The sequence below is a fragment of the Phyllostomus discolor genome, chromosome 6 (assembly GCF_004126475.2).
Source record: "Phyllostomus discolor isolate MPI-MPIP mPhyDis1 chromosome 6, mPhyDis1.pri.v3, whole genome shotgun sequence".
NCBI classification, from domain to species: domain Eukaryota; kingdom Metazoa; phylum Chordata; class Mammalia; order Chiroptera; family Phyllostomidae; genus Phyllostomus; species Phyllostomus discolor.
The window spans coordinates 124,982,830-124,997,357 of NC_040908.2; the positions used below are offsets into that span (position 1 = coordinate 124,982,830).

General features: G+C 44.2%; 1 protein-coding gene across 1 annotated transcript; it reads right to left on the reverse strand.

Annotated features, from left to right (window-relative positions):
* Window positions 1-12,618: 12,618 nt before the first annotated feature.
* CAVIN3 (caveolae associated protein 3) lies at window positions 12,619-14,266 on the reverse strand. Its single transcript, XM_028517128.2, has 2 exons — window positions 13,764-14,266; window positions 12,619-13,231 (listed from the first exon to the last, which is right to left on the reverse strand). Exons 1-2 carry the CDS (start codon window positions 14,145-14,147, stop codon window positions 12,833-12,835), a joined length of 783 nt encoding a protein of 260 aa, XP_028372929.1. The 5' UTR covers window positions 14,148-14,266; the 3' UTR covers window positions 12,619-12,832.
* Between the last annotated feature and the right edge of the window lie 262 nt (window positions 14,267-14,528).

The window sequence follows — 14,528 nt, forward strand, 5'->3', positions numbered from 1 at the left end:
TTTGGTAGTCCCGATATGATTCATAAGCCTTTCGTAGAACTGAATGTTTTCCAGAAATATATCTACCTCCCAACATAACTCTTTAGGTCCCCAGGTACCATCGATTTTCCCTAAGTATTTCAGTACTTTTCTTTCTCAGAAGCCCTCTCTGTTCCCTCCACTTGGCTGAACTGAACAATCCAGCAAACCAGGCACTGTGATGGTGACTTGGCTGCTATGAGAGGCTGTACAGGTTGCCTTAACACTACAACTATCTTTATGAGAGGCATGACCCTCAAGTGGACATGAGGCTCTGACTTAAAATCCTCCTTATTACTCTCAGACGAACTGCTGACAAGCCTGGTCAGCATAGACTGGCCTCAATGACTTTTCTACATCATTAAGTCCTCTTTTAACTTCCTGCTGTGATGAAGACTTCATGTCTTCACTAGATCTATACTATGTCTCTTCCAACATTCTATGTAATTGTACCTAAATCACAATCAGATATTTTTAAGTAATTTTTAAAATGCCACTGAAAAATGTACACACATATGCACATTCTTATCCTTTTGGATCTTGTCCTAAAAATCACTTTTGGCAAATAATATTACATACTTTTGCTCACTTTTATTTTATTTTGCTGGTGGCTTTGGTATTGTTTATTCACTGATTTCTTTTTTTTGGCAGCCCCCAGAATCCTGTTGCATTATAATAAAGGCACAGGCAGGTGTCCCAATACTGGGTGCCAATACTTCTGCAGAGAAAACTAACAAAATTTCCCAAGCTCTATGAGGTTACTTCCACACATACCTAAGGTTATTAGGGGTAGTGGGGAAGGGGACGTTGATGTAGTATCATCGATGGGACAAAAAGTTTGCTTTAAATTAACTTTGCATCTTTTTTCATTAGGCACAAAAGGCAGAGGCTTAAATTATAGAGTCTTCACAACTGAAATAGCTGGTTCTGTGTTACTGGGTGCCAAATTGATAAGGGGTTCATTTTGACTAACAGTATAAATTGTTCGGTTAGTGCTACAGCAGTCTTATATACTGAGTGCTATAGTGAAGGAGCCATAAGGTACGTTTATTGCTAGCTAAGAAAAAAAAATAGACTTAACTCTTTCTCTACTAGACAATTTGTCTGAATTGCAACTTGTCTCATTATAGTCTTTTTATAAATTCTAGGCAATGTCTTCTCTCTGACTCAAGAATCAGTAAAACTTCATACTCCTCCATTTCACCCTTCATCACACATCAGGAGAATATTTTTAACTCAAATCTTAACAGTAATTATTCAAGTTAAGAACAGTCTGTGTAAGCTCAACTGTAAGCTTTAGCAATCTGCACCATTGACATTTTAGACAGGCCAATTCTTTGTTGTGGGGAATCTGTCCTGTCTATTGTAAGATGTTTAGCAGCTCCCTGACCTCTACCTACTAGGTGCTACTAGTAGTGACACTCAAAAATGTCTCCAAACAATGCTGAATGTCCTCTCCAGTTAAGGGCCACTGGTCTAGAGGAAGAGCTGTGGTTGACCTAGCTCAGTTGGAATGTTTAGTCGTGGACCAGGCAGCTGGGACCAGGAGACAAGGACCAGTAAATTAGAACATAACTATAGCTGAATCTGTGTGGCTGCTCCTTTAAATGGTGCTGGGAAATCCTACTAAGTGTCCACCACCTTGCAGAGTCCCTGTAGGGTTTGACTTTTGTAGTTTTGTTCGTTGTTGATGGTATTAAATTCTTTAATTTATTATTATATTTATTTTTTACTTTTGTATGTAGGTATCAAGATTTCTTGTTTTAAAAGCTTTTTTTCTGTCTTCAGGTATTTATATTATATCTATAGGTTTAACATTCTGCCATCTTCAAATAAGCCTTAAGTTCATTTTTGTTTAATCTAGATCAGAGCTCCATTTTTCCTGTTTAATTCTATTTCCAGTATAACCTGAAAAATACTAGACAAACACATGTGTCTTGTTGTACCTGTCCTTCGGGAAGGAAAAAAGAGTAATGGTCATAAGCAAATATCTTATGTTCATTTGTTTATGTACCCTGGAAGTCTAGAGCCATATTAGTGGCTAATAGCAAAGTCCTAGCGGGGCAAAGCCCCACACTATTTAAACGTCAGGCAGGGTAATATGCTTGAAAGTCAAAGAACCATGGGTCCATTTGAAGTATCCTCCTGAGTCTCTCAACCCACCAACCTAGAGAAATGATCAAGATCACAGCCCTTCCCTTAAAAGAAAGTTTGTGCTGAGTTTCTGGTAAGACATAAGAGAAATTCTGTAACACAGGACCTACCCTCTGAAATTAGAATAATTGAGAGAGTTGGGCTCCCAAGGGACCAGAGAGGAAGTCTTACCCCCAGCTATGGCTGGAGCAAGGGCAGGGGGATTCAACTCTGCAGCAGAATGTTGGAGCACTGGCAATGGTGGAGTGAAAGACAGCTTGAGGAGCCAAGATTCCTAGTGGCAAAGAGCTTCCAGCAAAGCAAGCAGAGCATCCTGTGTGGTAGTGACAGTGTAACTGCAGTCAACCCAGAATTATCCTCAATGAAGAAATGCTGTCTCTGAAAGTGCAGGGGCTGCAGCTCCTTGTACCTAACGGAAAACACTGCCTGGATATTAATCTCCAACGTACATGGAGAGCTGCTAACACTTACCAGCAAATAGGCATTTATGAAAAAGTGATGATAACCTCAGTCTATTTTGGATGGACTGTGTGCTAATGTATTTCCATCATTGATTGGTGATAAGGGGAAAACAAGTGCATGAGAAATTATTGAGAGGGAAAAGACAAAATGAGCACTGGAAATTGGGACAATAGAAGTATGTACGGTTTACAGAAGTGTTAAAAGATAAACTGAGGCATGTTAAAAAATTAAGAGTTTATTTGAGCATTTATCTATTCCAATCGGGCAATGCCAAATGTGAAATGATTAGGGGTGCCCACTGAGCAGGAACCAGGGGTAAGACTTCTGGCTATAAAACCCAGCAGGGATTGAGGCTGTGGAAGACAGAAACTGCTGGAGTCCCAGGCAGCTCCTCTTAAAAAGCCCACACACAGACTTACTCAGACTCACTCAGACTCACTCCCTCTAAGCTTCAGCACTGGAGCAGCAGATTGAAAGGCATCAGAGTCATATGGGGAGGAACTGAATTTTCCAGCATCAGGATGAGAGCTGGGGGGCAGCTTTCTCCCAGACAGAAGTGCTGGCAGAGGCCCCTGTTCCTTTACTGATCCCTCCCCACACAGAGCCACAGAGCTAGCTGGCAGGCAGGCAGGCATGATAGCTGAGACTCCATCAACCTGGCTCACACTGCTTGCCCTGTTCTGGTAACTGTCTGAGGCTCTGCCCCACCCAACTTTTGGGCTCACCTAAGCTGATTACAGTGGCTTTTCCATACAAATGGCTTGTCTTGGCCCATGCTTCAGATTTTTCTGTTATCTCAAACAACAGCACCTGGGTTCAGTGAGCCCCATACCTCTTATTAAGTTGCCCCAGGATCAGTACCTGCAGCAACCAGCCTTGGTTAACAGCCTGGCCTCTCCTGGGCACCTCCAAGCCCAGCACAAGTAGCACTCATCTGCAGATATCTCTGTAGCTTGCACTATGTGATTCTGGACAGAACACAGGCAGTGGCTGACCTTGGATGTGCCAACAGCAATCAAGGCTCAACTACAACAGGAGAGTATACACAGCCCACACAGTGGTTGTGCCTTGAGTACTCAATTTGGGTAATAGAAGAGTGTGTGCCACTGGACCATAAGGACATCTAGTGTATTATGCTACTCTACCAAGCCTGGGAGACATAGAAGCTCTACCTAATAAATAGGGAGGCTGCCAAAATGGGGAGACAAAGAAACATGGTCCAAATGAAAGAACAGAACAAAACTCAAAAAAATAACTAAACAAAATGGAGATAAGCAAGCTACTAGATACAGAATTCAAAACAGTGGTTTTAAGGATGCTCAGTGAATTTAGTGAGAACTTCAACAGCATGAAAAAGGGCACAGAAATCATAAAAAAAGAGCCTGTTGGAAATGAAAGATATACTAATTAAAATAAAAAACAATTTACAGGGAATCAACAACAGAGTGGATGAAAACGAGAATCAAATCAGCAATTTGGAATATAAGAAAGCAAAAAATATCCAATCAGAACAGCAAGAAGAAAAACAAATCCAAAAAAATTAGCATATTATAAGGCAGGGGTCACCAACCCTCCTGCCATGGACTGATACCAGTCCAGGAACTGTTAGGAACTGGGCCACAAGCAAAGCTGGCCTGAGTTGTGCCACCTGTCTCCCCCTCCATCCACAGTTGGGGAGCGAAGCTCACCCGAGCTCCACCTCTACCACCCAATTCCAGAGTAGGGCAAACAAAGCTCACTTGAGCTCCACTGCCTGTACCGCTTCATCCTGTCTTCCACAAAACCAGTCTATGTTCCCAAAAAGGTTGGAGACCACTGGTATAAAGAGCCTCTGGGACAATTTTAAGCATACCAACATTTGCATCATGGGGGAGCTGGAAGGAGAAGACAGAGAGGAAGAAATGGGAAACCTATTTGAAAAAATAATGACAGAATAACAAACAATCAAAAATAATAACAGAAAACTGCCCTAACTTGGTGAAGGAAATAGACATGCAAGTCCAGTAAGCACAGGAAGTCCAAAACAAGATGACTTCAAAGAGGCCCACCCCAAGACATATCATAATTAAAATGCTAAGTGTCAAAGACAAAGAGAGAATCTTAAAAGCAGCAAGAGGAAAGGAGTTAGTTACATACAAGGAAGTCCCCATAAGACTGTCAGCTGATTTCTCAAAAGCAACTTTACAGGCTAGAAGGGATTGGCAAGAAATACTCAGTGTTGAAAAGCAAGGGCCTACAACTGGATTACTCTACCCAGCAAAGCTATCATTTAGAATTGAAGGACAGACAAAGAGTTTCCCAGACAAGAAGAAGCTAAAGGAGTACATCACCACTTAACTAGCATTTTTTGAAATGTTAAAGGGTCTTCTTTAAGGAGAAGATCAAAAATACTTACAATAAAATGGCAACAAATACATATCTAACAACAATTGAATGTAAAAAACAAAATAAACAAACAGAACAGAAACAGAGTCATAGATACAGAAAATATTTTGATGGCTGCCAGATGGGAAGAGAGTCAAGAAGATGGGCAAAAAAGGTTAAAAAATTAAGAAGTACAAATAGGTAGTTACAGAATAGTCATGGAGATATAAAGTGCAGCATGGGAAATGGAGTATCCAATGAGCATTATGCATGACCCATGGACATGGACAACAGTGTGAGGTTTGCCTGAGGGAGTGGGGAGGGCTGGGTGGAAGGAGGCAAAAAAAGTAAAAACTGGAACAACTGTAATAGCATAATCAATAAAATATAATATTTGAAAATGAAATAAAAATAAATTGAGTCTCTTCAACTCTTCTTTAAATTTTACCAAAAGTTATCATTTAGAATTGAAGGGCAGATAAAGTGCTTCTCAGACAAGGTAAAGCTAAAGGAGTTCATCATCAACAAGCCATTATTACATGAAATGTTAAAGGGACTTAGTTAAGAAAAAGAAGATCAAAATTATGAACATTAAAAAGGCAACAAATTCACAACTATCAACAACTGAATCTAAAACTAAACTAAACTAAGCAAATAACCAGAACAGGAACAGAATCATAGATATGAAAGTTATTTGGAGGGTTATCAGCTGGAAGAGGAAAGGGGGAGGAATGGGAGAAAAGGTGCAGGGTTTAAAAAGCAAAATTGGTAGGTACAACATAGACAGGGGGTGTTAAGAATAGTATAGGAAATGGAGAAGCCAAAGAACTTATATGCACAACCCTTGGACATGAAGTAAGAGGGGGATTGTTGGAAGGAAGAGGGTGTCAAGCTAGAGGGGGGCACCAGGTGGAGGGGAACAAAGGAGGAAAAATTGGGACAACTGTGATAACATAATCCATTAAAATACTTTTTAAAAAGTTGCTACAGAGAAGATGAAAATTGTGACCTAATCCTTTATAATGAATTCTAAGGACTGAATAGTTCAAAATAGAACCCAGAGATACAAAACATATGCAGACTATCCTGGCCAGAGTGGCTCTGTTGGTTGGAGTATCGTCCAATAAACCAGAAGGTTGTTGGTTCAATCCCTGGTCAGGGCACATGCCAAGGTGGTGGGTTCAGTTCCCAGTCATTGGAGTACAAGAGGCAACCAATCAATGTTGCTCTCTTGCATTGTTGTTACTCTCCTTCTTTCTCCTTCCCTTCCCCTTACTCTAAAATCAATAACCATCATCTCAGGTGAGGATAAAAAAATGTGAGGATGAATATGCTGTGGGATATTAAATGCTGCATTCATTGAAAAGATATCAATTATAAATAGTTAAAGATTTAGAGGTTCTGTCTGGCCTCTATTCTGTACAACGGAAACTAATATAATATTGAATGTCAACTGTAATTTTAAAATTTTTTAATTAAAAAAGATTTAGAGGTTCTTAAATTGGGACTTATCTAAATCAAGAAACAAGTGTAGTGCATGATTAGTGACATTAAGCCTTAACTTCTTCATCTGTAAAATGAGATGCTAACAATCTCTACTTCATAGAGCTGACATGAGAATCCAGTGTAAAAGCTTAAGACAATGCTTGGCATAGGGAGGATCTTAATAAATGTAACCTATACGTGACAAGCTCTTGGGCAGCACAATATGAGGTAAGCAAGAATGAAGAGAAAGGGAGAATTGAGACAAGGAGAAAAAAGAGGAAGGAAGGAAGAAAAAGAAGGAAGGAAAACAAACAAAAGATAGTACAATAATTCAGCTGGCTACAGCTTCTCACAGAAACATTGATTAGTGGGCCGTATGGAACCACTTCATCGGAAATAGCTCCTTTGGGCAGCTCTGTGGCTGGACCTGAGTACTGGAGCTCCTGCAGGTTGCTCCTACAGTGGCTGATGCAATGAAGCCCAAGCCAAAGCCTGGCCCTTGCTGCCAGATGGTCAGGACAACAGGCATTGTCAGATGAGACAAATGTGGCAACTCTCAGTACTCTGCCACCTGAGCCAGAGAGCAGGGCTAGTGGCCAAGAGCCTGAGGGCAGGGTAGGTAGCACTAGGTGGACAGGGAAAGGACATAAAGTGGGCCCAGTGCATTTTTAATAAAAAATAGTTGAGGTTAATTATAAATAATAGCCAAAGAGCATTAGAAATAATATGTCAGACCTAAGAGAACATTAGAACTAAATTAAAGATCAAATTTGTGAAGCTGAATGTAAGAGGAAAAAATGAAACCATGAAAACTCCACAAAGGAAGTAGACAGAGGGGAGACCAAGGAAGCAGAGTTGAATTATAACTTTGGGCTCCAGGCACTTTTTCCCTCATGGGCTCCTTCCTCCATAAAATAACAATTAAAATGATATTTTACAACTTTGTTGATATAAAGATAAATAGATTAATATTATATATTAAAACATTTCTTTTACCTAAAATTTCATTTTTTTTCTTTTGATTAGAAAATTCAAACGTTATCAAGAGCCCAGAAAGGATTGTGGGTCCCAAGCATCATCTCTATTTACCTTCGTCAGCCCTGAGAGAAGAACATCACAGGACTCCACTGAGCCAGCACCCTGAGGACAGGTTTTTGTTCATGTTTGTGTCCCTGGCATCTAACCAGGATAAATTCACTTATTTTGTATTCAGTGGACACCTACTCTGTGCCAGGCACTGCACTAGGTGCTGGGGATTCAAAAGTAAGATGCTGCCCTGTCTTCCATGTTGGTTCCAATGCCCATGGGGCCGTGTCTAGTGGGAACCTTTTCAGTCGTAAGGGAGAATCGCATACACAAAAAAGGAAAACTGAGGTTAAGCAAAAAAGCATGTCAGTTCACATAAATGAAACTGTCTCTTGTAAGAGGTGGTTTCCTGCCTGACTAGAGATCAGGTGATCATAACAAAGCAGCAATGAACATTAAGTTCTCACATGTCTGGCACAATTCTGGGCATTTTACATGCTGCCATTCATTTACCTCACAACAAACCTACAAGGTAGGTAGTATTACTATGTGCCCAGGAGAAAAGTGCAAACCCAACTTCTCTTCATCTCTTGGCTCTGCCTTCCAGAGTATGAGGTTTCTTCTCAAGTTCTCATAGTGGCCCTGGATTTATTAGAATTGGTCATGAGAGAAAATTTTACAAGTTATTAAAAAATAATCTACAGGGCTTGGAGACTCATTGGCTGTAAGGATGGGGTGGGGTGAGGGTGAAGGGTCAGGTCTTGGGCTGCAATACTTTCTAAGGTGAACACAGAAGGGAGTCTTGACATTTGCGAAAGATAAACACAGTTTTGGGTTTAGTGTGTCAACTGGATACTGAGATGTCTGCATTTGTATTATATCAGGTTATTCTAAAAAGTCACTAGAGAAACTTAAATAAAAAGACATAATAGAATAGGATGAAAAATAAACAGAAGAGAAAATCAGGTCAGAGGGAAGATCTTTTCTCCTCGGGAGACCTCCTCTGTGACTACTACCACTCCTGCTGGGTTAGAGGCCCCGTTGTGCCATACCACCGCATATTTCTCTCATCATAGCACTTACATAAGACTTTGTTACAATTTCCAGTTTAATGTAAGTTCCATGAGGGTAGCCTCCCTGTTGGAGTAATACACCATCCTTCTCCATCATGTGACACAACAAATATCCAATGGATGAATAAGTAAATGAAAGCTATGCAAACCTCATAACAGGCCTTTAAAAGAGAGAATTATCCCTCACCAGAAATGAAGCTCAGATGTTTTTGACTATGAAAGCCCTGCTTTTCCATGCACCTTGCCACCTCCCACTCTAAAACAGATATGGGTAAATAAAACAGTACACAGAAGAATGGCCCAGATGTGATAATATTTCACAAGGAATGGCTGAATAAACCCGCAATGCTTGTGGGAAACTTTCTAAATGAGGCAGTCTTATGTGCCTTGCTCTAGTTAGACTCCAGGGATATATACATCACAGAAATAAAGAAATTTTGTCATGCAGATGTTGCTGCCAGGAGGCCAGCTGTCTCATGTTGGAAGCTGTAAAGACAGATTTTGATCTCAGTATAAAGAAAATGTTTTTATCAGTCAATGTCCAAAAATATAGCTGTCTGAGGTATAGAGGTAGTGAGCTCCTTGTCACTGGAGTTTTTCAAGTACAGGCCAGCTAAGGATAGGCTGCAGATGGTAGAGGACATTTCGGTGTTCTCTATGGAGTTCCCTTCAGTTCTGAGGATATACCATTCAACTCTCAATAAAGGAAAGTTAAAGGATCTCCAGTACTTAACAGAGAAACTTTTCTACCAGGAAAGTGTATATCCTATGTAGGAGTAATATCACAGCAGAAAATGGGCACACAGATTGAATTATCCTGCCCATTGTCTTCACCCCATTTCAACTATTCTATTACTTTACACTTTAAGGCCTTGCATGGCTTGCCGTGTTGCAGGATGAAGTATGTTCTGACTAGCTAACTAGATTATTCTAGATCACTTATCAGTTAGACTTCTCAGGGAAATTAATGAATGCAGCACTAAAGTTAATCTGTGTTTTCTGAGTTTGATAATTACAGATCAGTTCCTCCCAGCCTAACCATGCTGGAAAGCATAATAAATCTGTGCTTTGGGTCTGAAGAATGGAGAACCAAGCCCTGCATATCCACAATCCACCCGTGTGCCTCCTCCGGATTAAAGCAGCTATATAAGTGCCACATATGCTGGCTGCCAGGTTGAGACTCTGAGTTAGTATCTCCACTCCTTTTAATTTATAATCATATCAGTAATAACCGTAGCAGTGATGATAGAGAGTGTAATGGGACGAAGACAACTAAGAAGTTAAGTTACACCCTGGCTGGCATAGCACAATGGGTAGGGTGGCATCCCACAAAGACAAAAGTTGCCAGTTGATTCCCAGTCACAGCACATGCCTGGGTTGTGGGCCTGGTCTGTGGTTGGGGTGAGTGCAAGAGGCAACTGATGTTTCCCTCCCTCTCTTTCTCCCTCCTTTCCTCTCTCTAAAATAAATAAAATCTACTAAAAAAAGAGGAAAGGAAGTTACTTTTTCAATGTGATTTTTATTATTTGCTGCTGTAGATGTATCAGGAAGGAATAAAAAGTACCAACCCTTCCACCAAGCTTGTAGTCCCAGGGGTCAGGGTCCATGCTCTCTGAGCTTTCATGTGATTTCCAAATAGCTATGTAGACATTTTATGTGAGAAAGGTGCAGCTGGGCACCTAATTTTGTATATGGGTTTAAAGGGGGTAATTGGCTGGATTTCCAAGGATTTGGGAAAAGAACACGAACTTATTTTTCCTTGGAGATGGAGAACTCAGCCTGCTCAAACCATCCCCTCTGTGGTGGCAGGACCTTGAAAGGAGTGGCTGCTGGGGAGCTGATGCAGCCTCTGCACTAAGCCATGGAAGCCTGCAGGAGGAGCCCTGAATTTCCCCAGAGGGACCATGGAAGGACCTCTGGTTCAGGACACAGAGCTGGACAGACAGATCCCAGGGTTGTTCCATGAGGCATCAGCCAGGACACTGGTTTCCCAACAGTGGCATCGTGTGGTCATAAGGACCAATAGCAGCAAAGACAGCCAAGGGGAGAGACTCGATTTTAAATCCCCAATGTTCTCATCTAAAGTCCTCCCCTCCTGATCCTTATCTGTATGTACCCTTCCTGCTTTCTTCAGAGCCCATATCCAGAAGGTCCCTCTAGTTCATGTTTACTCATTTTTATCTGGCTTATGCATTTACTTGTTTATTGCCTGTCTCCCCCCTACTAGGTTCACAAAGGCAGGGATCTTGTCTTTCTTACATGCCACTGTATCCCCTGGGGAGCTCTTAAAATAGTGTCTGGCAGATACTCAGAATTCGGTAAATATTTGTGGAATGAGTGGATGAATGAGTCATACAGCTGAAACGAACTAGGTTCCAGACACTGCATGTAATGCTCATACCAGCGCAGTAGGGGCTGTCATTTTCCCATTTTATAGACAAGGGAACTGAGAGCCTAAATTATTAACCACTGAGCTTCTTGCCCCTCACCATTCCTGTTTTCCATCCCACTATTTACCTTTTCCAGGAGCACTTCCTTAAACACCCCCCCCTTTTCCTCCTTCAGGTTAGGTTGCCTCTTTCCTCTCAAAATAACCTGTGTCTAACTACCACTGTACTTACATCATTCATCTCAATTATATGTTTGTATCTCCCTAAAATCTGAAGCCCTCAAAAGCCTCAGAAAGGATTGTCATCTTGATGTTCACAAGTCTTAGCAGAGAGCCTGGAGCACAGTAGTTACTCAAATGTGTTTTTATATGACCATGACTGAATGAATGGGTGGATGACCATGCTCCCATCCCTAGTCAACCCCTCCCACTTCTCCCTTCTGTGATGCTCTTGCTCCATGAGGCCCCACTGGGTGCCAAGCATAGTATTTGGTGTGGGAAATACAGAAATGAATAAAATGGTCCCTGCTGCAAAGGAAACACAGTCTAATGGTATGGGGAGGGGGAGAGAAGTTGCAAATAATTACAATTAGTGCAGTTAGCACTGAGGTATGCAGGTCGTGCTGGAAGCAAGGAAGAGAAGCGTCTGGTCCTGAAACAGGGGTACCTTGCTGAGTTTTGCAGGACAGTAGAGGTAATAGTGAGAGCACACAGTTCAGTCCATTCTAACAGAATAAAGGTAAGTGGCAAAAGCTGAGGGCTATAAATATGGGCAGGCACCCGATCACTAAATGTTACACAAAGATGTTCAAGGTAATGTGATTAAAGAGCTTGGACTTCATTCTAAGTGATGGGGAGCCATTGAGGGGTTTCGGCTGGGAGGGTGATGAGATCAGATCGGCAGTTCAAATAACACCAATGTCAGGTGAAAGATAAGGCCTGAAATAGAACAGTGGCCATGGGTATTAAGAACAGTAGATTGCAGAGGTCAAAGCAATGGGGTAATTGTTTCCATGTTAGGGGGGTGTGAGAAGAGTCAGTGAGGGCTGCCAGATTTCCGTGTGGATGATGACACCTTTATTGGTAAAGAAAATACAACAGAAGGACCAATCTTGAATGTATACAGTAAGTGCTCAACATGTAGCCACGGCATTGAAATTGAACTTGCTTTAAAAGTACAAAATAAATTGAACACGTTGAATTTGCAGTACTTTTGAACTGCAGCTCAAGGCAATGGTCTGGGGTGTATGTGGTTGGTAGAAGTGAATGTTACCCGAGGAGCACCCAGAAGGAGAAAATGGCTGAGAACAGAATCCTGGGAAACCCAAATTTGAGGAGGTGGTAGAGGAAGAGGAGACAAAGGAAAACTGTAAGGTGGCATTGAGCACCTACAGCAAGGGACTGTACTGGATGTGTACCCCTGAAGAAAACACTTAAGGAGCAAGCCACCACCAGGATATTTCTATGTGTCACTGAAGTAGAGCCCAGGATTCATTGGAAACTAAAGAAATCATACAATGATCTCTTTGGAACTGAAGCCACATCCCTAGTTCCAGCATTTGTCTTAATCATTGCACCACCTTCCCCCCCGCCCCGCCCCCGCACCCCACCCCACCCCAACCCCCATCTCTCCCTATGGAATCTGGATTAGGTAATATTACTTTTATTGATGGTGAGAGCAGGTATGAGTGGCTGCTCCTAGGACACAGGGTGCTAGGCTGAAGAAGGCAGGAAGAGGGGGGCCAGAGCTGGGCTGTGGACGCAGGATTCATTCCTTATTTGGGCGTGAATGCTGCATTCTGAAAGGAAGATTTATTTTGGGACTAGGCATAGGCACGGCGGAGGCGGACAGCACCAGCCATCAGGCCGCACTCTCTATTTGGAGCACAGCCAAGTCGGCAGCCTCAGGTCTCCCAGGATCTTCCTTTGTGTCCTCCGGAGGTTCTGGCTGCAGCTTGGATTCCGGTGCAGGCCCGGCTTCTTCCGACTGGCCATTACCACTCCGGCCAGGCCCAAGGCGAGGTGGCTTGACAGGCGTTGGCGCTGCAGGGCCTTTTCTGCTGGAAAGGGCCCTCCGCAGGCTCTGTACCTTCTCTAACCCAGTGCGCCGCAGCCGCTGCGCCCTGGATTCCACCGGCTCCTCATCCGAGCTCTCCCCAACTTCAGCCTCCATGTGCTCTGGGCTGGGCTCAGACTGGTCCACCGGGCCTACAGGCTCCAGCGCCTTCTGGAAGGCTCTGGGTGGAATTTCAGCCTCCTCCTGCATGTGATGGACAATAAACTGAGCATAGAAGCCTCCCACCCCGCACCAGCCTGAGCCTCACCCCTCAAATACAGCAGGGGAATCCGCCCCACCCTTAGCCTCTGCAACCCGAGTGGGAAAGAAAATGCAGGCGTGGGAAAGTAGGGGGCGGGAAGAACTGCAGAAATTTGTAAAATAGGTGGGACCTACTTAGGGGCAGGAGACGAGGATGATAACCATAGGGGAAAGAACTGGATGGAGGAGGGGCGATGCACTGTGGAGGGATGCACTTCCACCACCGTCATTTTCTCTCAGGGATGGGCTAAAACTTGGAGTAAATTCTGTGGATGAGTCCTGAGTAGGCAGGCAGGGCTTTGATTGGCCAGGCTGGGATGGGCTGGGTGTGGGGAGAGGGAGGGGCTCTTAAGTCCGTTCAACACAGAGCCACGTCAGGAAAGTGGGTGTGGTGGGCGGAAAGGAGGGGAGAGGCCCAGATAGTGGCCTGGAGGCGGGAAAAGGTCCCGGATTGGGGGATGCTGAGGTCACTGACCTTGAAGAGCAGGACGTGGAGCTTCCCGCGCGCCACCAGCAGCCCGTGGTTGGCCTCCAGCCGCTGCACCTGGGCCGCACGGTGCACAGCGCGCTCCTGGGCAGCATCTGCGTGCGAACCCACGCGCTCTGCCTTGGCCAACAGCTGCACCAGCGTGTTGCTCGTAGTGTCGTGGCTGCGGCTCAGCGCACCCAGGCCGCTCTGGATGCGGCTCACGGAGCCAGCCAGATTGCCCTGCCTCTGCGCCAGACCCCCCTGCCTCTCCCGCAGCGCCTCCAGCATGGTGGCCAGCTTTTCTAGCAGGGTCACCACCGTCACCGCGTGCACTGGGCCCCCTGCCGGCGCCCCCGGCGTAGGCCCCGGCTCCAGTGTGCTCTCCCCCATGATACCCGACCTGCTTTCCCTGCGACCGTTGGCTGAGCTCTGGGCTGGGGCTGCCGTTCCCCGGCTCCTCCCCAGCTCCAGCAGTGACTCAGGCAGGCGGAGTTGGCCTTCTCTGGCTGCGGGAGGGAGGGGGGCGGGCGGGATGTTGGCAGCAAGGTCCAGCGTACGAGTTCCCCCTGCTGCCGCCCCGCCCCATAGCCCCTCGGGGGAAGCAGGTTGGCCCAGTTATCAGCCCCACCCCGTCCCGCAGACTCCCACTCTGTGTTTGAGTACTTCTCCTCTACCCCAATTCCCTGGCGTGCCTCTTTCTGGAACATACTCTCCACCAGAGAGGGCGAGCCATGGAAAATTCTGTTGTCTGTGTCAAGAGGGCAGAGAGAC